Source organism: Ceratotherium simum, chromosome 24 (genome assembly GCF_057802395.1).
Source record: "Ceratotherium simum simum isolate JZ-2026a chromosome 24, ASM5780239v1, whole genome shotgun sequence".
Classification (NCBI taxonomy): Eukaryota; Metazoa; Chordata; class Mammalia; order Perissodactyla; family Rhinocerotidae; genus Ceratotherium; species Ceratotherium simum.
In genome coordinates, this window is record NC_141923.1 from 27990735 (window position 1) to 28016255 (window position 25521).

General features: G+C 47.2%; 1 protein-coding gene and 1 long non-coding RNA gene across 6 annotated transcripts in view; one reads left to right on the forward strand and one right to left on the reverse strand.

The window, feature by feature from the left end:
* Window positions 1-25521, reverse strand: part of LOC106801216 (uncharacterized) — a 79106-nt gene that overhangs the window by 1451 nt on the left and 52134 nt on the right. The window contains exon 4 of one of the 3 annotated variants that reach the window (XR_015556144.1): window positions 3492-4445. The exons of 1 other annotated variant lie outside the window; for it this stretch is intronic. This is a non-coding gene — a long non-coding RNA (uncharacterized LOC106801216). Of the gene's footprint in view, window positions 1-3491; window positions 4446-17607; window positions 17627-25521 lie in introns of those variants that run through there. One more of the 3 variants, XR_015556146.1, reaches the window with a different exon arrangement.
* The window catches only part of LOC101389270 (choline/ethanolamine transporter FLVCR2-like), a 42025-nt gene continuing 16670 nt past the window's right edge, over window positions 167-25521 (forward strand). For all 3 annotated transcript variants that reach the window (XM_004426377.3, XM_087448154.1, XM_087448155.1), the window contains exons 1-3: window positions 167-1179; window positions 18780-18921; window positions 21333-21467. In XM_004426377.3, coding sequence (XP_004426434.2) covers window positions 529-1179; window positions 18780-18921; window positions 21333-21467 — 928 coding nt within the window. In that variant the 5' untranslated portion in view covers window positions 167-528. The remainder of the gene's footprint in view (window positions 1180-18779; window positions 18922-21332; window positions 21468-25521) is intronic.

Consider the following 25521-nt stretch of genomic DNA (forward strand, 5'->3'; position numbering starts at 1 on the left):
GGCGCCCGGGGCGTGTAACAGGAATGCGCCCGCAAGTTGTGGCGGAACAACGATGCTGTCGGGCCAGCCCGGCTCAAGAAGGCGGGAGGGAGTGGAGGGGGGTAGGGGGGTGGGGACGCCGGGCTGGACGGGGGCGGGGCGGTCACGTGCGCCCGAGGGGGCGAGGCCCCTAGCCGGCCCGGGAGCTAACGGAATCGGGTCAAGTGGCTGCGCAAGGAGCGAAGTTTTTCCAGGGCGGAGAGGCTGAACGAGGCGAGAACGCCCTGGGAGGACTCAAGGCGCCGGCGGCCGGGACCGGGCTGAGGAGTCTGCGGTGGCTTGGGGGACAGCGGTCGGCGACAGAGGACGCCAAGGAAAAGTGGGTGTAGGATCTCGGGGGTGAGCGCAGGGAGCCCCACGCGCGGCTTTTACGCAGGCTCGGGTCTCCGTTTATTCTGGGGCTGTCCGGGGCCAATGCCTCGTAAGCTCTAGGGGACCAGCTGAGGCCACTGTCCCTTAAGACCGCCGGAGTCCCCAGCACCTGTGGTCATGGTGAATGAAGATCCCAACCAACAGGAGTGCGATGGCACCCCTGCGCAGGAGTCCGCAGTCCGGGCGGACCCCAGCGTCTCTGCGGACCCCAGTGTCTCGGTCCAACCCAGCGTCTCGATGCACCCCAGCGTCTCTGCGGACCCCAGCAGTTCGGCCCACCCCGGTGGCTTGGCCCGCCCCAGTAGCTCAGGCCGCGAGGACCTTAGCGTGATCAAGGTGAGCTGGCGCCGGTGGGCGGTGATCCTGGTGTTTAGCTGCAACTCCATGTGCAACGCTTTCCAGTGGATCCAGTACGGCTCCATCAATAACATCTTCATGAACTTCTACGGGGTTAGCGCCTTCGCCATCGACTGGCTGTCCATGTGCTACATGCTAACCTACATCCCTCTCGTCCTGCCTGTGGCCTGGCTGCTGGAGAAATTCGGCCTGCGCACCATCGCCCTCCTCGGCTCTGCTCTCAACTGCCTGGGGGCCTGGGTGAAGTTGGGCAGCCTGAAGCCACATCTCTTCCCAGTGACCGTGCTGGGCCAGGTCATCTGTTCTGTAGCCCAGGTCTTCATCCTGGGCATGCCCTCGCGCATCGCTTCCGTCTGGTTTGGGGCTAATGAGGTTTCAACAGCCTGCTGCATAGCTGTCTTTGGCAATCAGGTGAGTAGAGGAGTTGTGGATGTTCAGAGGAATGAGCGTCATGTCACTGTGAGACTGAGTGGGGTAGATTGTACCTAACTGTGGGGGACCCTGCAATTTTCTGACTTGAGTCAGACTTTCAACAGTGTTTGTGACTCTGGGTGACTGTGGCTGGGTGTGACTGACGGTGTGAGTGATGGTGACTGGGTGACTGTGTATGAGAGGTGCCGGGAAACAAAAGGAGGGTACCTCTTCTTTCACATTTTCTCCTCCCCCAGCAGAAAGCATGCTTCTGGAACGTATGCTGTTTTCGTGGTCTCATTACTGAGCTTGTCAGTCCACCAGCTTAGACCTGTGACTTTAGGAAAGCTGTTCTTCCCCAGGAAGCAGCCCTTGGGTGTCAGACTATTGTGGTGTCATCAGAAATTGGGAGGTGTTTTTAGCCTGACCAACCAGCTTTCCTAGAGTGCAGTATCTCCTGTACTACACAGAATCGCAGAGCAGTGTCCTGGCCGTGGTTGGCACTGTTCTTACCTTCGTTCATACACAGCTGAAGCCAGGACAGTGGGAACAATGCTTCTTGCCAAACTCCTTCCCTGGCGTTTAGACCCAAGTCCAGCATGATGGAGTAGAAATCTTGCTCTGAATTTCCAAGGCCTAGAAATCTTGGAAACTCCTGGAAATCTCGTATCTTAATCCTTTGTCTTTCCTTCTTTATAGAAGGAGAATCTCAAATTCTTGGCATCTCGATGTGGTTATGATCCAGAAAGTTGGGTGTATTATGAATCTAATTGCCTTTTCCAATTCTTTGAAGCGAATAGTTGGGGACTCCTTTATCTGGACCGCTGCCTCCAGTCTCACTTCTTCCCAAGGACGTGCAGTCGTGGCTACGCGTTTAAGGAATGACCAGTGACCCTTAGTTCTTATAGGCCTATTTTCTCTTACCTGTTCGTTGCATTTAGAAAATTTAACCTTTCATCTAGAAATTTCTCATTTGGATCAGAAATTTCCAAATCTTCTCTCAAGGCATATTTCTGTTCTGTTCATCCACAGCACCAGGGAGGTAAGCTGAGCTAGATTTCCCTATGCCAGTAAGTCCTGCCACTGGGGTGATCATGGAAGCAATCAGTGAAAGCACAGAGACGGCTTCTCTAGCACACAAACAGGCGCCATAAAGTCCTTTCCTCAGTTTTCTTGCACTGCAGGTTTGAATGTTCTGAAGATTGAATTGAGTTGAGGTCTGGGGATGAAACAAGATGGATCTTTTGTTCAGGGCAATTGAAAAGTAGGTATCGAGGGTGACATTTACCAACTCCCTACCCTCTAAGGTGATGTGACTGTGGATTTTAACATCCCCTTTGCAGCCCTGCTGATGGGTTTGACATTTTTGGATTTTTCCTTTATAGGAGGGTAAACCTGGGAGGTGAAGGGTGGGACTTGCAGGCTTCCAGAGGGTTAAAGCTCCTGTGAGCAGCAGAACAAGATTCAGACAAGGTCACTGCAATCCCAAACCCACTGTGTGGGGAGGGCAGGAGAGCTAACCGGGAGAAGTCCTCAGTGGTCTGGCGAGATCAGAGAATGCAACACTTTTTGTTAACCATAAAGTGTAAACTAATAGGTTTTCTGAGCCCTCCTCACACACCTGTGAGGGAACTTAACACCAGATACATCTTTAAAATTTTAAAAGAATAGTTATTCATTCTCCACCCCCAACCCCCACCAAAGTCAGAAAATGCTAAGAATTTTACATTTGAAAACACTCTGATGGCATATATTTGTATCACGAGCCATCTATTTAAGTTTGATCTTTCAGGCATAACCAACTGTGGTAAGTTAAAAAAAAAAATCATTACGAAAAACGGAATTGTTTATGCTTCCTCACGTAGAGATGACCAGGTTTGCTTCTCGGCGTGTGTTCTAACCTTCCTTTCTGAGTAAAGCATGGCTGAGTGGAGGACAAATATTAACAGAGCACCTTGAGCTTTGCTGCTTAGAAAAAAGGCTCCACCAAGATTTCAGATGTCATTCTGCAGAATAATTCTTCGTGGCCTGCAAACGTCACACTGATCAGCAAAACCCCTGTACCCTGCCAACTCTGACCTCTCTCCTAGTGCTTATGTGCTCCACACCTGCGCCAGCCCCTGCTCGCAGTAAATCCCACATTCCCTCATTCATTCCACAAGCATTTTCCTGGCACCTACCTTGTGCCAGACGCTATGCTAGGGCTGCAAAGATAATCCCTGCCTTCGCAGAGTTCCTGTACCTGGGTTTTAAATTCTACCAGGCACCAAAATTCAGAAAAAACAAAAAACACATGAAAAACAGATCAGAGTATAGAGGATTTACTTTCAGTTTCCACAAGGTTTTTAGTATCTGCTTTGCCTAATTGCTATGGGAAAATTGAAGGGGAAGGAAGCTCATATCTATCAAACACTTATTATGTGCAAGGCACCTTTTCATCCATTGTTGAATGTTTCAGCTCTGTGAGGTAGGTGGAATTGTCCCCATTGTTAGAGATGGGGAAACTGAGCCCCAGATAAATGGAGCTACCTTATCCAGGGTCCTACAGCTGCTGAGTGGTAGAAGGGAGATCTAAACCCAACTCCACCTCCAACACCCATGTCAATAGCCAGTATTGAGTTTTCACGTGGGTAAATCATATATTTTTTTTAAAAAAAAGGCAGGATTCTGAGGTTGGAATTTTGCCCCTTGCGTCTTGAGGGTTGTTGGTGGTGATAAAGCGTCCAGCAGTTTTCTCCAGAATTTGAGGGCCTGGCACCTGTCTTCTGTTTTGGAGTTGCCAGCATCAGCATTGCCTCCCCACCCGCTGTGCTGTAAACTGCTCAAGGGCCCCTTCTGCCTCTCTGAGCCTAGGCCGAGCGCACAGGAAGGTGGGCTCCAGTCTCTGGGAAGGAGAACCAGTGAGGCCTGAGCTGGGGTGAGGGAGGGAAGGCTAGTCTTAGACTGCAGCCCCAGCTCTTCCCTTTCCCTTCCCGTGGTACACTTGGACCAGTTGCACAGTGGGTAACAGCTTGGCAGTTTTTAGCAGCACTTGCTCCATTGTTTCAAGGGAAAATGATCTGTGTGGAGTTTTGAGTGATGTGGACACACTGTTATTGCGCAAGGGCTGGAAGCAAGCTTTGTGTGGGAGTCTGGTGATCGCTTGGTGATCAGGACGAGAGCTGTGGGAGCTGGAAGAGATCTTCAAGTCTGCTCCGGTCCCAGTGAAGAGCCTACAGCACCGACACTTCCTCAAGGACGCTTGGGCGGCTCATAGCCCAGCACCTCTGAGAAACAGAGTAGGACAGAATCAGTCTGCTTTTCGAGGTAAAGAAAATACAGTAACTTTACAGAACAAGTTCTGTAGAAGCCATGGCTGGCTGGGCTGTCGAAAATAGTGCTGTCCAGTAAAAACATAATGCAAGCAACTAATGCAGGCCATACACATAACTAAATTTTGTAGTAGCCACATTAAAAAAAGGTATAATATAAATTAAAAAAAGTAAAAACAGGTGAAATTACTTTTAGTACTACATTTTCTTTAACCCAAAATATCCAAAATATTATTTCAATGTGTAATCAATATAATAAAATTACTAAGAAGCTATTTTACATTCTTTTCAACATGTATCTTACACTTATAGACTAGCGACATTTCCCAGCAATGATGGGATGTGTTCATAGCATCAGGTTCTAGCAGGTCTAGAGCAATGATGCTATCTGTAGAGAAGGAAAAAGTTTTCATGGACCCTTTTAGGGTCCCTGACTGGGTCTAAAAATTAGACTGACAAAGTCAGATTGACAGGAGAAAATCATCCAGATTTATTTAATATGTGATGTGACATGGGAGCCTTACTATTTCTTCATAAGGAAATGAAGCAACAGGTCGACCCATGTGCTTTTGTGCTGGGTTTGATGAGGAGTGGACAGTCGTGGAGGAATATGAATGGTGAAGGAGTATGAGGTTGTTGTAACTGGGGGAAACTGTACAAGGCCAGTTTGTTAGGATTCTCCTTGGGGGAGTCCCTTTGTCTCCAGAGATGAGGATGCTCCCTTCCAGAGATGAGGATGCTCCCTTCCAGAGATGAGGATGCTCCCTTCCTTCGAGTACAGGGAGGGCACCTCTCACAGGAGGGTTTTAAGGGCTGTTTCAGGGAAGAAGGGTGCGGAGGGAGAGGAGGTCAGAGTGATCTGCTTCTGCCATTTTCTCAAACTCCTTCAGCTTAAAATACTCAAGATGCCAAGGTCCCGTATTCTGGGGTAGCGTGTCCTGAGCTGTATTACATTTCCATCAGTTGGAAATCAGAGTCTAGCAGGTAAAGATGGGCTCTAGGCAGCCGAGGCCAGCCTCGAGGAGTTTGTGTTTGCTGGACCCGCTGATCATATGGCATCGCCCAGAGGCTGACTCAGGAGTCAGGGTCATAGGTGGTGGTCAGCCTAGTCTTGTTCCAGAATCATGGTCACTTGGGTCTGTTCAAGTCCGGGCTTTCCTTCTGGATTTTCTAACGTCAGAGGCCTTTCAAGGTCAGAGAGAAGTTTAGGGAGGTGAAGGCAAACTCTTGTTCTCTTCCTTTGGTTGTTAGTGTTACGCAAGGCGCACAAAGGGCCAGCCCACACGGCCACCCACTTTCTGGCCCCCCCTTATGCATTAGAAGAGAGGAACAGACAGGGCCTGGAGAGCAGAACAGAGCTAGTGGGGACCGAAATGAGATAGCCCCACTCTCAAATGGTCATGGGAGCCAGCCAGGTCATATACATGTGACATTCTCTCTTGATTTCTTTCCTTGGGGCAGTGGAGATTAATTGTTTTTAAGTGTGGTCCATGAACTCCAGCACTAGAACCACCTGGATTGTTTGTTAAAAATGCAGATTCCTGGACACCAGGGCAGACCCTAGGAATTAGCCTCCCTGGGGTAGGGCTCAGGAATCTGTGTTTTTGATTGTGTGCCTGGGATTCTGATGCCCACTGAAGTGTGAGAACTCCTGGTTGGGAGCCTTGGAACCACAATTCCGCTCTGCTGGTGGCTGTCTGGGGCCTCCAGCAGGACGCCTGCCCTCTTTGGGCATCAGCTTCATTATCTGTAACAAGGAAGCCTGCCTAACAGGGTCGCCCCCAAAGTGAAATGAGGGAGTGTGTGTGTGAAAGTTCCTGAATCCAGATAAGCCCTCCGTAAATATACTGAAACCACATCTATCTTTCCCCTCCCCACCAAACTCAGGTTCTGCAGCAGTGTTTCTGGTATCTCTCGATTGCAGCTCCTTTCTTTCATCTTAGCTGCCCTCCCTGGAATTTTTGCAGACAGATGCTCCTCCCTGATGTGTCAGCCATTGGGAACTTAAGCAGACCCACCTATCTGCTGCGTTTGCTGATAAGTTAGGTTGGAACCAGCGTCACCCCCCTTCTAAACAGAAATCAGCCCTCACAAGACCTTGCTCATAGTACACAGGCTGGAAGAGACCATGCCCGACACACAGTAGGGATTGAGACCATTTGGATGGAAAGATGCATGACTGATGTTCTGGTTTTACACTTTATCTTTGGGGTGTTATCCTCTCATTTCAGAAGGAAGGTTCCAGAGCATTTTCTGTGATTGCTGTTTAATAACATGTCAGCCATGGCCTCAGTAGGATGGGGGTGTAGTGGGGGAAGAATGTGCCTACAATGGCTCCTCTCTTCAATGTAGGAAAGTGGCGGTGGTGGTACAGCACAGAACAGATTTAATCCCCGCCACCAGGAGACAGGGCCCGGGCGTGACAAGTTGTCACCTAAGGGCCTGGAGGTCCTGGCATTACCACATCTTCTCCCAGGCCCCTTACAGTTAGCAAGTGGCCGTGCTCAATGGTAACGAATGGGGACTGGTGGGGTCAGACAGTCCTTGTGAAGATGTTGCATTTTCTCTCTCTAGAGTTCTTCTGACTCTCCTTAGGGAAGAGGGTACCCCATTATCTGCCCCAGCAATGGCTAGCCCTGTATTCTCATGCTACTCCACAGAAATCCATGACCTTTCCTAGGGTGTCCCCGCCCTGGGCTAGATCTCTGTCCCTTGCAGATAACCCACACAGGCCCTGGGCCATCCAGTCTTTGTCTCGCGTTGAATTCTACTTGTCCTGGATTGCATCCTCCAGCCAGCCTCCCTGTGTCTCCCCCGTTGACAGCAGGTAATGTGACAGACGAGAGCCAGTGAATGAGGGCTCGCATTCCCTTGGCTGTCTGTCCCATGAAGGACAACGTTGGATTAGTGGCCACACCCTCCATTTAAAGGGCTCAGTGCTCTGACCTTTATAGTCAGTTCTTGGGAGCTATGGTTTTTTTGAGACAATGCACACTGCCTTCATTTATTTATTGAACAGATAATTATTGAGTATCTCCGCTGTCCAAGCAACATTCTGAGCTCTGAGGATGCAGCAGTGAATGGGAAAGAAAAGGTCCCTGAGTTCACATTTCAGGGAAGAGATCAGACTGTAAGGCAGTCACTTATGGAGTGACTAATGGTGGAAATGTCAGGCCAAGGAGGAGGGGAGCTGACTTCAGAGCAGGATATTGGGAGATATTCTTGTGTATGTAGGTCCCTGAGTAACTCCCTAAATTGCAGGGCCAGATCTGATGCTGCTGCTTTCTTGGGGTGGTGTTGGATATGGGTAACTCATAGTTTTCCGGTGCAAGGTTTAGATTTCTTTTCTTTCCAGATTTCTCTCTGGGATCACGAGGTGGGGTTAGTTAACTTGTGAAGTTGGCTTCTTAGGAAAAAGCTACAGGAGGCCCACGCTGTCTGTTTCTGGAGGCACACCCTGAAGTCCGAGGAACTCCGTCTGTCTCATTGCAGCCCTTTAAGCAATAACTCTTCCAGGACCTGCCCATGAGTAACCTCTGGGTCTGAGTTTCAACTGTGAAAATGGGAATGGGAGGGGTGTCACCAAGAGAGCCCAATCAGACTGAAAAGAAAACTTGGGAGGATTAGAAACATTTATTGTCACGTGAAGAACTTTTAGGAATGACAGCGTGTGACACTGCAGACAAAGGAGACAATTCCGCTTTGGGCTGTTGTACACCATCTGTCAAAAGGCAGGGAGTGGTGCAGTTGAGCAGAGCAACAGCACACAGGACGGTAAAGTCCATCTGTTGGCTGCTGCGTGCCGGCGTCTGGGACAGAATTGGTGGGAAATTCCAAAGCATTCAAGTGGAGCTTTACACTTGCCTACTTCAAATGTGAAAACCTTGGAGAAAGGGAGCTCTGCATTCTGCCACCTTGGCTGGCCTGGTGGTTCAAGAGATTCCCCCTCGCTTTTTCTCTTTCCCAGCTGAGTCATTGGGGAAGTTCTATGAGCCTGTGGTCTTGGGCCGTCAGCACTGTCAGACAGAGGGACCTTTGAGTGGTGTAGCCGGCAGTGACGCGGGCTCTCGGTGAACGGGGAGGCAGAGGAGGCTTCACGTCTGCTCTCATGTAGACCTAGACTGACCCTTTGCAGATGTCACCACGGGGAAACTTCAAGAGGAACACCAACCCTTAAAAGGAGGAGTGTGTGTACCAGGAGCCTCCTGAGTTGATGACTGAAAGCCGGCAGAAGTATGAGGCTCAGCTGAAAAAATAAAGTCTTTTGTCAGCATCCTTTTTTTTTTTTTAGTCAAAAAAATTTCCCTGTAGAACTCAGACCCCTCCCCTAAATTTAGCATCTTCTCTATTTACAGCCTAGGGTTCCCCTGCTCTTCAGCTACCTTGCATCCACAAAGATGAGGAGGAAACCCAGCACCAAGGCTGTAGGTCAAGATCAAAGTATATTGGAGAGTTTATAAGCCTGGTGATGTGAGCTCTTTGTCTTACACCTGTTGTCTCCTCCCCCTCCTTTTAGTATGGTGCTTAGTATCAGTAGGTGTTCAATCAATATTGAGTGCAGATTTGAGAGTGGGAAGCTGATCAGCCTACATTCCAATGGCCTCCATGTCTGATCTTGGGGATCCTCAAATTTGAAGTCTTCTCTGTGTCATTCCACCTTGCACCTGCTTCCTTTTGGTGGTAAACTCTTGGAAGACAGCAAACTGCTACTGTACCCAACTTGTTTGCTATAGAAGAGACTGGAAATACTAGAGTTAGGTTTGAGCTGCACAATTCTCAAAGTCCTTTCTTAATTCAGGAGATACTTCCCGAGCGCCATCTCTGTTCTTGGCATTGTGCTGGGTGCGGTGTGGGGAGGGGTCACACAGGAAGTGTTAGTCAATGTCCCCATCCTCAAGGTGCTAACAGTCTAGTTGGGGAGACAACGCTCTACATGGAAAAAACCTGAAACTCAGCATTACATAAGAACAAGAAATCCCGTAGGGTGTAACCACGTGGTAAACAAAACAGACTGTGGCTGGAGACACCTCTCACATTGCTCCCTCCAAGAGCCAGACGGACCGGGAGGTGCTTGAATTACAGAGTCGAGCGTATGAGGCTGGAGGAAGCGTCAGGTCTTTGAGGGCGGTCGCTTCTGTGGCTTTCACCCTGTTCGTCAAAGGATTTGGAGTCAGGTAGCCATGGGTTTGAATCTCAGTTCTGCCTTTGGAAGCTGGGTGACCTTGGGCAAAGTACTGATGTTTTCTCATCTGTGAAACCCAAACCAGAGATCGTGATGCCGACTTAGGGGGTTGTTGTGAGGGATTAAGTGAAATAACATGAGAAAAATCATTTTGCACGCTGCCTAACATATAGTAGGTGTTCATTATGTGTTAGTGTCCTTCTTTCTAGTTTGGATAGTAGCCGTGACCTGAGCGTTCAGCCTGATGGTTAAGAGTGCAGACTCTAGTACAGATGGCCCGAGCTTGAAGTCCAGCCTTAACACTCGCTATTGTAGGACCTTGGGCAAGCTACTTAAATGCCACTTTCCTCAAATTATAATGGCGATTAAAAGTGTGCGTGTATATTTATGTATAGTGCTTAGGCTGGTGCCTGCGGCATGGTGAACACAACGAATCAGCTGTTATTACTACTCTTCTCTCCCCTAGGAATCATGATTGCAGGCTACCCTAATTTCGGTAGCTGCTGCTTCCTACATTCCCTAACCTCTTTTCCCCCAAAGGTTGAGGAAATCCAAGAGTGTGGAGCTAGTATAAGCCACAGCATACTCACGGATTTGAGAACAAACCCTGTGAGTGGGGAGGGAGCTCTAAGGAAGTCTAGAGTTGACCAGCAGTGACCATGCTTCCTAAGTTCTTAGAGACCTAAGCTTAGCCTTTTAAATCCATAAACCTCTTTCATGAGTGATCCCCAAATCAACAGGATTGTTTTTTGTTCCTGAAGGTCTGCTACCTCCTTAATCCTGAGTTGGCCTTTTCAAAAGAAGCCAAGGGCTTGGATTTGGGGATTTCAAAATACAGTCATATGAGCAGGTTTTGCATGCACGTTATTGCTTACCATGGCATTTTCCTGGGAGCTGCCTGGCTTTCCTAGATGGCTGAGGGCTTGACCTCTTGGTTAAACTGTTCAGCCTCATTGTGACAGTGCCCTAGCCGCCACCTCGATGTCCTTGCTGCTTTCTGGAGCATCCATAGACTGAGTCCCAGGGCCCCCCTTGGAGCCTTCTCCACTGGTCCAAAGGTGGCTTTCCTGCAGAGTGCCTTCATTCTAACCTAGTCCCTTACGTTTTGGACCGTGGGGCCCCTGTTTGTGCATTATTCTGCCGAGATTAGTCATTCACTTGCAGGTGTAAACAACGTCTAAGTGCCTCACCAAGGAGAGAGGGAGGTATTTATAGGACCAGAATTGTGTATTGGAGTGTGCAGACGTGCCTCACTAGCACCATCTTGGTGGTGTTGACATGTCCACACCAGTGCACACCGGGGTCGGGCAATGAGTGTTGAAGACACTTCCGAGTGTTTGCACATAATTCCTCACATGGACATCGTCCTGGGAGATGAAGCTTTAGTGGTGTCCTCCCTGCTGGTGGCCATACTGTTCACACCTGAGGCACCAGTGTCAAGCCACACAGCCCCAGGAGTGTCTGGGCATGCTTTTGTGTGGAATGGAAATTAGGCATACCACATTACTAGCGTATTTTAGTGCTCATAAATTCTGTATGGACTTAAAAGGCCCTCAATATAGTAACATTTTCTTACATTTATCTGTGTAGCTTAAGTTTTCCTCAGCTGGGTGCTCTGTGAAACTTAGCTTCCCATTAATATTTAGACTGTAAGACTATTGCTAGTGTACACAGAGATGTGTATATTCACTCATGTACCTAGTCATCCATCATATAAAAACACCCTTGTGGGGGGTGGCCTCATGCTGGGTGCTTTAAGATTGCTCATAAGCGTTGATGGGCTTAAAGTGTTAAGTTTTTAAGTGGGGTTTAAAGGACCCTCCATCATGTTTTTTAAATAGCAAACTTTCCCTGGGAACCTGGTCTAGATTTAAATTTCCGACCACGTCTTTCCCGGGTCTGGGCTTACAGCTAATCTGGAAGGGAAGTGACATTTTCTTGACGTGCCAGTTGACTGCAGCGATTCATTCTTCAGCCATTTATTGAGTAGGCCCTGTTCTGTTTACCAGGCACCAGACTAGTGTCAGAAAAATGGCTGAAAACCAAAGGACTAGAGGAGTTTGTGGCGAGGAGATGACGCCTAGCTACAATAACCAAGGAAGACTCAGTGAAGGAACTCACGTTGAGATGGGCTCAGCAAGATTATAGTGGGAGACCTTTCCAGGCAAGGAAACTGCTTGGATCAAGGTGGAGACTAGACGATGAAAAGGTTGGCATCGTGAATCGTCCGGTCTGGCTGGAGTACCAGCGACATGGACGGAAGTAGGTGGAGGTGCACTGGAAAGGTAGTTTGAAAGTAGGTGAAGAAAGCCGGGAACAGCAGGCTGAGGGGTTTGGACTTCCGTCCTCCCTCTGAGAGGACTGACTCCTCCAAGGTCCTTGAGCGGGGACTTTGTGGGCAGTGCAGCTCTGAGGAACGTGCACCTGAATACGTTGTGCGGGCTGGTGGAGAGAGATCATGGTCGCCTGAAGGCGAGGGGGCGGATTCAAAGTGGGCTTCTAAGGAGGGCTTGGGAGGGTCTGGGACAGAGTGGACGTGAGAGGGCAGAGTCAAGGGTGACTGAGAGAACTGAGGAAGAGCAGAGGGAAGGAGAAGCAGCTGGGGAAGGAGGAGGAGGAGAACCGGGTGCGGGTGGTTGCATGACTGCCATACATAAACCAAGCCTGTCTGGTGAGTCCCAGTAGCCCCTCCTCTCCTGCCGGTCGCCATCGCTGTGTGCGAGTGTGCAGGGTGCAGAGCCAGGCTTGCAGATGGGGAGTGAGAGCCTCGGAGGTGTAGAGCATTCTGCTGAATGGTCCATTCCCATGAGCTCATTTAGTCCTCAGAACAACCCCGTGAGCTAGATACTGTAACATGGTGACATTATCTTCTTTTGGTGGAGTTGGAAACAGGCACAAAGAGATAAATTAACTTGCCAAGTTCAGACAGCTAGTAACTGGTAGAGCTGAGATTTGAACTCAGGTCTCTCTGACCCCAGAGCCTGAGCCCTTAACCCCTGTATTCGGGTGATGATGTCTCTAAGGAACATTGAATTGGAAAGAAGGAAAGCTGAGGGGTTCATTTTAAAGTGAAGAACATGCGTGTGAGCTCCTCAGGAGCAAGGTGAGCCCCCAGTGAGGTCACAAGGAGACCAAGTTTGGACTCAGCCTTCAAGCCCAGGGGCTCTGCTGTAGAGAAAGCTGCCACCCAATAAGGGGACAATATTTAACTCTCAGTGTCAGGGAGCCAGCTCCTGGGGGCCCTGAAATCCTAGAGAACAGTGGTTCTGTGGGTCTCAGAGCCGATATAACACGTGTTGTGTGATGTGTTAGGGGTGGGCGTCTTATCCCAGAGGCAGCCCGATGGTTTCCTGGTTTTATTCTTGCTCTGCCAAATGCATGAGCCAGAATGATAAGTGATGCATTACACAAAGCATGGCTTCTCCCTGTCACCCCCAGCCCTCAGGCTGCACAGGTGTGTTTTTAATTGTGACATTTGCTCTGGCAGTGCCCGTGACCCCTAGATGGCATCAGTGTTTAGATATCACCCTGGAGTTTGTGGAAAGAGCAGAAATAACATAGAAAATGAAAATTGAGTGTCCCAGGCTGCCTCCATCCTTTCATTCACCACGTTTTTGTTCAACGCCTTCCTTTGGGGTGAAGTGAACTGTAGTGACTGGGCTCATAGGCGTTGGATGCAGAACCGCTGTGTGTTCAGACTCCCGCTCTGCCACCTGTAGTTTGTCACCTTGGGGAGGTCGCTTCACCTTTCAGTTTTACCATCTGTGAAATCGGGACATGACTGGACTCTCTTTCTGGGGTTGCTGTGAGGATTGAGATACTCTGTGAAAAGCGCCATACATTTTACTGATTCGTGTTATTCTGTGCTAGGCTCCAGAGGTAAAATGAGCCCTGCCCTCATGGAGCTTATAGTCTGAGTGGGATGTTAATTGAATAATCATACAAGTACAAAACTATCTATGTGAGGGTCCTGACCTCAGATGAGGGACTGGAGAAAGCTTCCCTGAGGAAGTGGGCCTTGAGCTCAGGCCTGAAGGTTGTCTGCATTTATGGGGTGACATGGAGCAGGGAGGGCATTCGAGTCTGGGCAGAGGAGCTGGTGCAGAGTCCCTGTGGTCTTCTGGCACGAGGACACTTTGGACATTTGAAAGATAGAAAGGAGGCCAGTGTGGCAGGGTTTCAGGGAGCAAATAGTTGACCAGGGGCAGGTGACCCCATGTGCAGAACTTTGTGGGTGTGTCTAGGATTTTTACCCCTAATTTGAAAGCAAAGGGAGGTCACTGCAGAGATTTAAGCACATAGGACATACTCCGATCACATTTTCCAGATATCCCTGGCTGCAGAGTGGAGAATGGCAGGGAGCAGAGCCCCATGGAAGCCGTTAGGGGGCCAGTATCTCCCCCACTCCCTGGATGTGTGGTAAGGATTGCCTGCAGATGAAAATGCAGGTACTCAGGACCCGCCCCAGACCTGAGGGATCACAGTGGGGTTGGGCTGGTGACCTTTGTCATCAAGCAAGGTTGGGAAATACTGCTACGGGCTATGTAAAAATGAAGAGAGGCTAACTCTACTTTAAAAGCAATTTTTAAAAAGTAAGTTCCTGAAGGCCAGCCCTGGTGGTCTAGTGCTTAAGATTCGGCGCTTTCCCCACCGTGATCTGGGTTCGTTTCCTCGTCAGGGAACCACACCACCCACATGCAGGTTGTCGTACTGTGGCGGCTGCACGTTGCTGGGATGCTGAAAGCTATGTCATCAGTATTTCAAATACCAGCAGGGTTACCCATAGTGGACAGGTTTCAGTGGAGCTTCCAGACTAAGACAGACTAGGAAGAAGGATCTGGCCACCCACTTCTGAAAAAATTGGCCGTGAGCGGTGGTGCAAGCGGTTAAGTGCGTGCGCTCCACTGCCATGGCCCGGGGTTTGCCGGTTCGGATCCTGGGCACGCACTGATGCACCGCTTGGCAAGCCGTGCTGTGGCAGCGTCCCATATAATGTAGAGGAAGATGGGCATGGATGTTAGCCCAGGGCTAATCTTCCTCAGCAAAAAGAAGAGGATTGGCATCGGATGTTAGCTCAGGGCTGATCTTCCTCACATACACACACAAAATATTGGCCGTGAAAACCCTATGAGTAGCAGCAGCAGAGCATTGTCTGATAGACCACCGGAAGGTGAGAGGATGGTGCAAGAAGACGGGGCAGGGTTCTGCTCTGCTGTCCACAGGGTCGCTAGGAGTCAGAATTGACTTGACAGCACTAACAACAACAAATTCCTGACGAGCTAAGACCCTGACTTGGTTTCACTGTGTATTGTGTATTTTCCCTGTGACTTTGTATTTTGTTGAGGAGGATAAAACTAGAACATATGCTGGGACGTAAGCCAAGTCACAACCAGTTAGCGGTGATTTTTAATTGTTTACATTCATGGCCTGGGTCTCTGTTTTGTGTGAGCACAGGAAAGGTGCCCGCACCACCCTCCCAGAGCAGCGTTCTCCCATCTATTGGAAGTAACCTTGTACTGACTTGGGCTGCAGGTCTCTGAGTTTTACCCAAGTGGTGTCCTATTGAGTGCTTGACAGAACTCAGGTGGGTGAATACACGGGCTTCCGTGTGGACTAGTATCACGTCAACATTTCATGGGAAGCAGGAGGTGAGCTCGGGTTCTGGAGTCAGACAGAACTGGTTTAGGGGTTCAGCTCTTCTGCTAGCTGCCTGTGTGACCTTGGGCAGGGTGCTGACTGTCAGTTTTTCTCAGTTTTGTCTTTGTTGTAAGCTTCTTGGGTTAAATCAAAAAGATAAATTATATTAGATACTTGGTGCATAGTAGATGCTCAGGAAATGCTCGGCCATCCTACCCTCACCCAACTCTCCCTTGTACACATTTTTTTCCTTACCACTTCACAGTGGTTTCTACAATGTGGTTTGTAGAAAGAACACAGACCCTGATGGGCAGGACTGTGTGATATTGCCAGCTTTGTGTAGACAAGATTTTCTGCCAGTGTTCACCTGTCCATTGGTCCAGCTGGCCAACAGGACTGAGTACCTACTAAGGGACAGACTTAGGAACCAGGAGCTGGAATATAGCTGTACACTCTCACTGAACACAGCTCTCAAGAAGCAGGAAAAAATATGTCTTGAAAAAATAAGAGGCAGCAGTTTACAGTCTAATCTCTGTGTTTTGTTTTCCACACTGGGCATGCAAGTACCTCCAAGGCCAATTTCCTCCTGGAGAAAGGTCACTGTGAGACAGTGTCACTCTCTGACTAGGGTTACCGTGGGCCCCTGTGGCTGGCTGCTCCATCCTGCTGGCTGGAGAAGGCTTCAGTGCTGGAGTTGAGGTGGAATGGCACTCACTCAGCATTAGTGTGTAGGTGGAGAATGGAGTCCGGCCACTGAGGGGTTGGGCATGTAGTGTACAACCGGCTGGGAGGACTTTTTCTTGAGGCAGAAGATTCCTGGGGATTAGGTTATCCTACATCAGGGTCCTTTGGGAATGAAAGAATGACAGAGCCTTGGGTGATGTCCCATATCTTCCCTCATTCTTGCCAAAGGGACCCTGGGGATTCTATTCAACTTCTAGATCTCCAACTCTGAAGTGCTTAGGCTAAGGCCAGCTATGACCTAGTGGGCCCATCTTCCCAGCTATAGAGGTTTGCCTCTCTGTCTACGGCTGGTTTTTGCCCTCAAGGTCTTGGAGATCAGCCTTTAAGAAGCCGGACTTGACTCTGACAAATCAGTGTGACTGAGGATCGGATAAAGCTCTGAGGACATGAAGTATCTTCTCTTCTGGAGAAGCATGCTCACTTGGGCCTTTCTCAAGGCTCTTGGTCCTGGAGGAACCAGGCCAGGCCCAGTGGAGGAGGCACTGGCCTGAGAAGCCAGGAGATCTGTTTTCTCACCTCAACTGTGCTAGAACTCCATGTGACCTGAACAAGTCACTTCACCTCTAGATCTTAACCTCATGTAGCCTCTGTTTGTCCCTCAAATAATCGGGTTGTAGTAGAGGATGACAAAGGAACTCTGAAACTATAACATTCTATATTTGCAACCCACAAGTATCCCCATTTGTGTTATTGTTTGTATCTTTGTTTTAAATGCTCCCTGCCCCCACTAGATTATAAAGCTCCTTGAAGGCAGGAACCCTGCCATATACATCTTGGTACCTCCTAAAATATCTAGCAGAATACTTTTCATGTAGTAGATGCTTTAAAGATCTGTTAGATTTATTGATTATATACTGGTGTACATTGGAAGAACTCTATACTGAGCCTGTCGATGATGACTTTTGTGTTGTGAATATTCCAGAGCTGAGAACCACCAGTGACCATGCTGAGTGTGGATAATTGACAGGCTGGAAAACCAATCAACACGGTCAGCAGATTGGCAGCTGATGCATGGTATTATATGTGTCTGCTTTTTTCCCCATAAGCATCTTTGCTGTAGACGTCTTTGCCACAGACATTTTCACTGCATAACTAATTGGCCGTAAGACAGTTTTGCTGTAATAATGCAAATCACAAAAAATAAAAGAGGGACATTAAAAAGGGCAGTAATGAAACATGAAAAATGAATGACATAATTAGAAAGACTTTTTTTGAAATACAAAATATTTGAATACATTTAAAATGTGTGTAGATTCACGGCAATACTGTGCAAATAATTGATTTTATTTTGTGGGATGTATCTAAGCACTCGTCTTCAAAGTCTTTCATTCATAGTATTACATTTTTTTTTGTTTTGCTTGTTGATTCATCTCCTTGTTCAGCATCCATCACACTTCTTTTTCACTAAAATTTCTTCCTTCGTTGAGAGGTGTCAGTTTCCAAATGCTAGGATGCATATTGGTAACTGAGCTTTGAATTGCGTTGTGAAAAGCCTTCTACACTGTTGTTTGTTCTTGGCGTGTTGTCACATGTTCATTGATAGATGTTCCAAAGTTCTATGGGAAATGTGGAGCTAAGGTTTATATAAGATAAAAATGGGAGAACTGTGTCAATGGAGAAATGAAACCAAAGTGTCAAGCGGTTGAAACCAAACTGTCAACCAGTTATGTTACCTTCCATAGCAAAATCGCCTTACGACCAATTAGACATGTGGCAAAAATGTTTGCAGCGAAAATGCTCGCGGCAAAGATGCTTATGGAAGAAGTATCTAGAACCCGCATTACACTGTGCCATGAAAGCAGATTTCTTCTCCACCTGCAGGTCTTTTCAAATACAATAAAGGAAAAGTTGGACCTTAAGACAAAAGATTTACTCATCTTCCTTCACTCTTAGGATTTGAGACTTGCCTGAGTTCTCAGGCTATTTTCCAATTTCTGTCTTGGTATTACGTGTGGCAGAAGGGCTTCCGGGTTGTATCACAACTAGTCACTACTGAAGCAAGGCATTTCTGACCTTGGAAACATGCAAGTCAGGTTATCTGTTAGGTCACTGGAGTTTGAACTTCCATGAAGACATGAGATGTTTTAATTTGTTGGTGTCCGTGCATGTGTGTGTGCGTGTTTATAGCCAGTTTGCATGTGCCCATGTCCTGCACAAATTTATACAATTGTGTGTGACTTCATACTACAGATGCTTTGTAAATTACGAAATTATTTACACAATGAACTTAAGCTGTCATGTTTGTAAATGTGGTAACAACTTCAGGCTTCTATCTCTTACTGAATGCAAGTTCTTAGGGTTGTAGGGTGTAGATCTTTTCCCTCAGCTGGTCTCTCAGCTCCAGGGTAACAGATTCAGTGAAATCAAGAATTTAAGTGGCATAACAAACAATCAACATGTTTTACTTTACCATAGACATGGGAGTATAGGAACCATTGTTCATTAGTTTGCAGCTACAGAAGAGTCAGTCTGCATTGAGAACCTCAACTATAATATTTTTCCATAGGTATTGATAATGAGGGTGGTTGGGGTGTGTGAGCTGAGTTGTCAATCAAAAGAGAGATCTCTCTGGTGTTTTGAGGTGGGGTTTAAGGTGGGGGGGCCCTGTTTGGGTCTTAAAAAGGACTGGAAGTTGGGGATTATGTTTCTTATTAGGAGTCTCTTTAAATTTGTGCTGTGATCTCTTGGCCATTGGTACTGTGATTGATTGTCTCTGTCTTCTATAGCTTGGAATTGGGCTTGGATTCTTGGTCCCTCCTGTTTTGGTACCCAACACTGACGACCAGGAGAAGCTTGCCTACCACATGAGCATCATGTTCTACATAATAGGAGGTGTAGCCACTCTGCTTTTCATCCTTGTCATCATTGGTAAGGTCATTAGTAGACTGATGGGAGGCTGGGAGGCAAGGAGGTTCTGCTGACTTGGGTGGGGACCTTGTGGACACGGCCCTAGAATACCATGGACACTTATAGAAACTGGAGGCCAGGCTTCTGATGGTCTTCAAATGTTTTAGCCTGAGCAGTTGCCACCAAAACAGGTCAGTAAAGGTTTAATTGTAATTAACCAGTTCCCCAATACGACCTCACCAGAATTCATGTGCAGACTGCTGATTCCTTGATGAAAGCCCAGTGAGCACTTATAGTATCATAGGCACCACTGAGCATGCCTGATCTCACCTAATCCTTGACAACTCTATGAGTGAAGGTACCGTTTTCACTCCCATTTAACAAAGAGGAAAAGGAGACTTAAGGCAAGTTACTAAATTATTCAAGATTAGAGAGCTAGTAAGTGGCAGAGATTGGATTCAAGCCTAAGCTTGTCTAACTCCATACTCTAAATTTCTGGAACAAAACAAAGCAGAATTGAACCACAAACACTAATGCTGTCATAGATTCACCTGAGAATACCTGGGGCCACGTTTTTTAAATGCTATTTATTTAAATTATAAGAGTAATATATGCTCATTATGGAAAAAAGCTAGAAAATACAAAAAAGAATAAAGAAAAGAATGATCATTAATTTAGCCTTGTACCAGTTAATCCCAACCACCAACCTCAGATAACTACTATTAATTTTATGTGCATGTACATTTAATCATTGAGGTATCTGGTTGATTTTATATCTTCCTTTATCATCTGAGTGATATGACATGGCTGTGATAAATTCGGAAACAGCATAGTAGAGGTTTTCATTTTCAGTTAGTCACCCGTCTTTAAAGGTTAACCAGCTTCCTCCTAACATCTGAAAGTTCCACCTTGCGTGGTAAAGGTTTCCTTCCTTCCTGCTGGCCTCACCTCCAGAGTCAGTTTTATAATCTGTACCTCATTCAACTGCTCTGACTGTGTCCTTCCTCCCCGGCATCCAAGCTGAGGCAGGGCCGCCTGATGGCTTCAGAAGCTGGCAGGATATCTTGGACAGAGGACTTGGTGTTCCTGGAAGGCTGAGAAGCTGTGGAGCCGTGGATGAGAGCAAGAAAGAACAGTCCGGCCAGGGACCCTCTTAATCAGCAGACTTGAAGTTTCAAGTTGTAATGTTCCCACCTCCAAATTCTTATGTTTGTAGCAGATGAGGGCTTGGTTCTTTGCTGTTGAAATCCTGGAGATAGGACGTTCCTACATTTTGGCATGTTATTTGCAAGCACAGATAGTAGCTCATTGAGTAAAGAACTGAGAAATCTTATCTGGATTCTGGTTTGTGGTTGCCAAGTCCTTGAGCAAACACCTGCTGTTGCAGAGATAAATAACCTCTTGCATTGCTCTTTCCCCCTGAAGGGGAGGTGGACAGGGAAGATAATGGACAAGAGGTTCCCAGTGGCGGGAAGTCATCCAGGACTATTTCCGGAGAAGGAAGAAGCCGGGCTCTGAAGTCAGGGCTGGAGGGTTTTCTGGGTGGGGGCCCCTTTGATCTTCAAGAGAGTAAACCTCATTTCCAGAGCTTCTTCTAACTGGAGATAGCCTATTGACCTTTCAGGAGTGTTCTCATGGCGTGTGGGGAGGCCACGTGGTGCTTGCTTGGACCCAGTTAGAGGACCAGTTTAGACAAACACCTGGCTAAAGTGATCTGCCCCCCAGAGAACTGAATAGCAATCTGTGCAGTCAAATTGACTGTACTGGTTGTATTGAAAAAAGAATATACAATGAATGGTTTTCCATTGTCTGTCCCCAGTCCTTCATATCAGAGTGGCTACTCCTGCAGGATCCTCTTGTCTCTTCGTGAGGCAGATGTCTGCTTCAGACTTTGAGAAACTAGGAATGAACTTGAGGTTTTTCCAATAGAAGAAGATCCTTTCACTTATTCAGGGAATGTTTCTTGGCTGCTGTGTGCCAGGCTCTGTGCTAATCATGGGCAACACAGTCCCTTCCCCCTCGGGAGGAGCTCTGGGGCTGAGCCATTAACTGGGCTCACTAATACCAAAGCCTCAGCCCCCACTTCCTTTCTATCCATACGTTACTATTGCATGTTTTCAGTGCTCTGTGGTGTGTTATTTTCTGGGTATTATGGGACTCCTTGATCCTTGAACGTTGCCTGGGAGGCCCAGTGATTGCAGCCATCCAGAAGCCATTAAGAAAAAGTAATCAAAGGAACACTCACTCATCCACAGACAATGAGAAGCAGCTTCAAGAGAGGAGGCTGTAAAGGAGTTAATTGAAGAATTAATACTTCCTTTTGGAGCCTTAGCTCCTCCTCAGATGAGGGAGCCAGCTCTTGTCCGTGTGTCCCCTCTGCAGGGGTGGGACCACAGGGATTGTCAGTCACTTCTCTGTTTCTTTCCTTTCAGTATTCAAGGAGAAGCCTAAACATCCCCCCAGCAGGGCCCAATCCCTGCGCTATGCCATGGCGTCCCCTGATGCTTCATCCTCCATCGTCCGGCTCTTCAAAAACTTCAACTTTATGCTGCTTGTCTTCACTTATGGTAAGGTGCAGTGTGCCCAGGAGAGTGCTTGAACGAGGACTGTGAGACAAGAGGCCTGATGTGTCTGTGGGTCTTACTCTTTCCAAATCCAAATTGTGTATGTAAAGTCATTGTTTAGGGTCAACCAGAAGAGCCAGCTGTGCCTCAGGGCCTTTGCATGTTCTGTAAAGTTGACCTAGAAAATCATTCCTTCCCATGTCAGGTTGTCTGAAAATGCCCTCTGATCCTTCAAGTCTCATCTCAGTGTCACTGCTGTAAGGCAGTATTAGGTGACTTTTCATCTTTTATTGTCCTGTTTCTGGTACGTCTTAACATTTATCATGTTTTTTTTGATTAGTTTTTTTTTGGTGAGGAAGATTGGCCCTGAGTTAACATCCATTGCCAATCCTCCTATTTCTGCTGAGAGAGATTGGCCCTAAGCTAACACCTATGCCCATCTTCCTCTACTTTATATGTGAGATGCCTGCCACAGCATGGCTTGATACGCGTTGCATAGGTCTGTGCCCGGGATCCAAGCCTGCACACCCCAGGCCGCCAAAGCAGAGCTTGCGAACTTAACCACTATGCCATGGGGCCGGCCTCAACACTCATCATTTTTAAAAAACTGTTTCCAGATCTGTCTTCCAACTAGAATGAACTCCCCAAGAGTGGGGATTCATGTCTTTTCCTCTTTATAGTTCCTCAGCACTGGCCAGCCTGGTGTGGATACTCCAACAGGTATTGAATGAGTGAAGGAATGAATGAATGAATGAATGAATGCATACATAAGTCTTGCCACACGAACCACTCCTCACCAATCCTCCTTCATCTGGTAACACTGACTCCGTTTTTACCTGAATGCAAAACCACATTCCTCTTTCCTTTCATTTTCTTGGCTTTTGGTAAGATAAATTTGAATCCTAAACAAACAGCAGCAACAACAACAAATCCTGGGGAGGGAGGAGAATCTCATTTCCAGAGTTGACGTGGTATTTAAAATGTCCAGTTTTCAACACAAAGTTATGAGACATGCAAAGAAACAGGAAAGCATGGCCCATACACACTTAATAGAAACTGTCCCTGAGGAAGCCCAGACAGTGGACATAATAGACAAAGACTGTAAATCAACTATTGTAAATGTGTTCAAAGAACTAAAGGAAACCATGTCTGAAGAATGAAAGAAAAGTAGAAAATGATGTCTCATGAAATGGAGACTATCAATAAAGATGGAAATAAAAAAGAACCAAATAGAAATTCTGGAATTGAAAATACAATAACTGAAATGAAAAATTCACTAGAAATCTCATCATCAGATTTGAGCTGGTAGAAGAAAGAATCAGTGAACTTGAAGATAGGTCAAATGAAATTATCCTGTGTGAGGAACAGAAAGAAAAAGAATGAAGAAAAATGAGCAGAATCTCAGAGACCTGTGGGACAGCATCAAGCATACAATGTATGCATAATGGGAGTCCCAGAAGGAGAGGAGAGAGAGAGAGGGATGGAAGTAAATCATCATTTAAGTTGAGATAGCCCCAAACTAGAAAAGCAATTCACTTCTGAGTCTCTGGAAGCATTTGACTCTGTTGTGTATAGATAGAATTTATTAAGATTTTTCTCAAAGGCCTAGGATTATCCCAGTGAGAGAGAGTTAAACTAATCTGGATGTCGTACACATTTCAGAAAACCACAAGCCTTATTCCCATGGTAGACAATTGGACTTGGTGACAGGGCTCTTTGCCAACAAGGAAATGGTTCTTAGGCTTTATCACAGATTTGAAAACAATGTTATTGAGCCATTATTATGTGTCAGCCACCATGTTAAATGCTTTACAGGCATTATCTCTCTTAATCTTCAAAACAAACCCATGACTTAGGTCCTTAACTCTATTTCATTTTATACCAGAAGAAACAGGCTCTGATTTAGTTCCTTGCCCGTAGTTGGACAGCTAGCAAGCAGTAGAGCTTGGATATAAACTTCTGTCTGTCTGATGCCAAATCCCATTTTCCTAACCACTGCGCCATTTTGCCTTTCCACGCAGACAGGGGCCTCTTGGAGACAGCCAGGGCTCTTTTATTAGTGCACTTGCCTGAGTGCTCTTGGGTCTACCTAGGGGAGTATGTCCTTCCTCAGAATCAGACCTCCAGACCAGTTGCCGGAGGTTTGCTTTCTTCTAAGGTGCAGGTCTAGAGTTGTAGGGTTTTGGAAGCAGGACCCACCTACACTGACCAGCCATCTTTGGGATTTGGGGATGATGGGGTCTCAGCCTTACTGTGTCTCCCTAAGGTTTACAGGCCATGTAAAGGCAGTGTTTGCTGCTCAGTCCATCTCAGGATCTCTACTTTCTTCTCCCACTGTCTTTGCTCCAAACTAAAAACAACAACAACAAAAAACCCTCTATAAATTGAGCTAGAGGCTTTGAAGCCCCCCCAAGATCCCCCAGCATCCCCACCCTCCCTGTAGTTGCAGGTTGGGCTTTGAAGAGGGAAATGGTTCATACTTTTTATATTGTACCTTTGATGTTCATATTTTCCTCTGAATTATATGCACTTAAGAGCATGTAGCTGGGAATCAAGCAGATGATAGCATTTCACGGGCACCTTTGCTGGCCGTGGTGGACATCTTGGGGTAAGAGCCTTGACTGCTGGACTGGTGAGTTTAGAGTTGGCACATAAGGAATGGGAGGTCTGAGTTTTGGTGTCAGCTCTGCCAATCCCTGAGTGTACCACCTTCACTCGTCCTGTGCCCATCCTTTGTCTCTCTAATTACCCGCCTCAGAAAATAGTAGTAACATTTGCTTCTCATTGGAGTGCTCTGAAGGGAAATGAACGCTTTTAAAGCAGTTTCGAATAAAGACACGGCATGCATCCACCTTGTTGTTGCATTGGTAAACGTGCTGATTTCCTACATTCTCTCGTTGGTCTGAACTAGATGTCACCGAGTAAGGAGTCACTCTCGTGCAGCTGCTGGGACATCCAGACTGTATTTGTAGTGGTTTCTCCAAGCTGCAGAGTCAGCTGCCCGAACCGAGGTGCAGTGATACAGTGAAGGCTTTGGAGGAATTCCAGGGTCTGCCTGTGGCTGGCTGTTCCCTATAGGGTTCTGAGGGTAGATCTGAGAGAGAAAATAAGGGCCATCTGGCTAAATTTGAATTTCAGATAAACAACAAATTCTTTTTAGTATAAATATGTCCCATGCAACATTGGGCATATTTATACTAAACATTTGTTTATCTGAAATTCAAATTTATCTGGATGTGCTGTTTGTTTTTGTTTTTTCCTAAATCTGGCAGCCCAACATAGAGAGGAGGAGGTGCAGAGGTTGGGTTTGTGCATGATGTTGCTGAAATATCACAGGAATAAGAAACTGCCTCCTCCTCTAGTAAAATACCCTCCCTCCTTCAAGTTTGGCAATGCAGGAAGATGCAGGGCGGGAGCCAGATTCTCCTCAGGTCTACCAGAGTCTGTGTAGGGCAGGGCTGGTGATGTGTATGAGCAGTGGGGTGGGGTGAAGGAAAGAACCTTTCTTTGGCTACCTTCTCCTTGTGTCTCTAGGACTTGCTTTCACATGGCCTCCTCGTATGTCTTTTCATCAATGGTGTAACAACGGCCGAGTTAAAAAGAATCATTGAAAAGGCTCCTCTTCTCTCCTCTTCTAGAGAATGTCCTCAAAGGGAATACTTTTCCATGTTATCCCCCAGCCTTGCCTCTAGCTATGCTTCTGAATAATCTGCCAGTGTTGGCATCTGAAGTCAGAGCCTCAAGTGTGTCCTGGGGATAACTTTCCTGGGGGCACTCAGGCACTTTACCACTGCCCCACCCACATGGGCCTAGGGAGGGGGCTTTGCGCCCCTTCTAAGATCCTGGCTTCAGAATGGGTATAAAAATCCTCCGGATTCCCTGGAGCTTTGCTGAGGTCAGGCTGGCCCTTTGAAACAAGGGTTTACTACAAGTTCAGGAAGGACAGAAGGGAAATGAACAGAGTAGCCAGAACCCAGGGATAGGATCTGGGATCAGTGTTTCCCGAGCTCCCTGAGGACAGAATGCCCTGGGGTGCTTGGTTGAATGTGTGCATAGG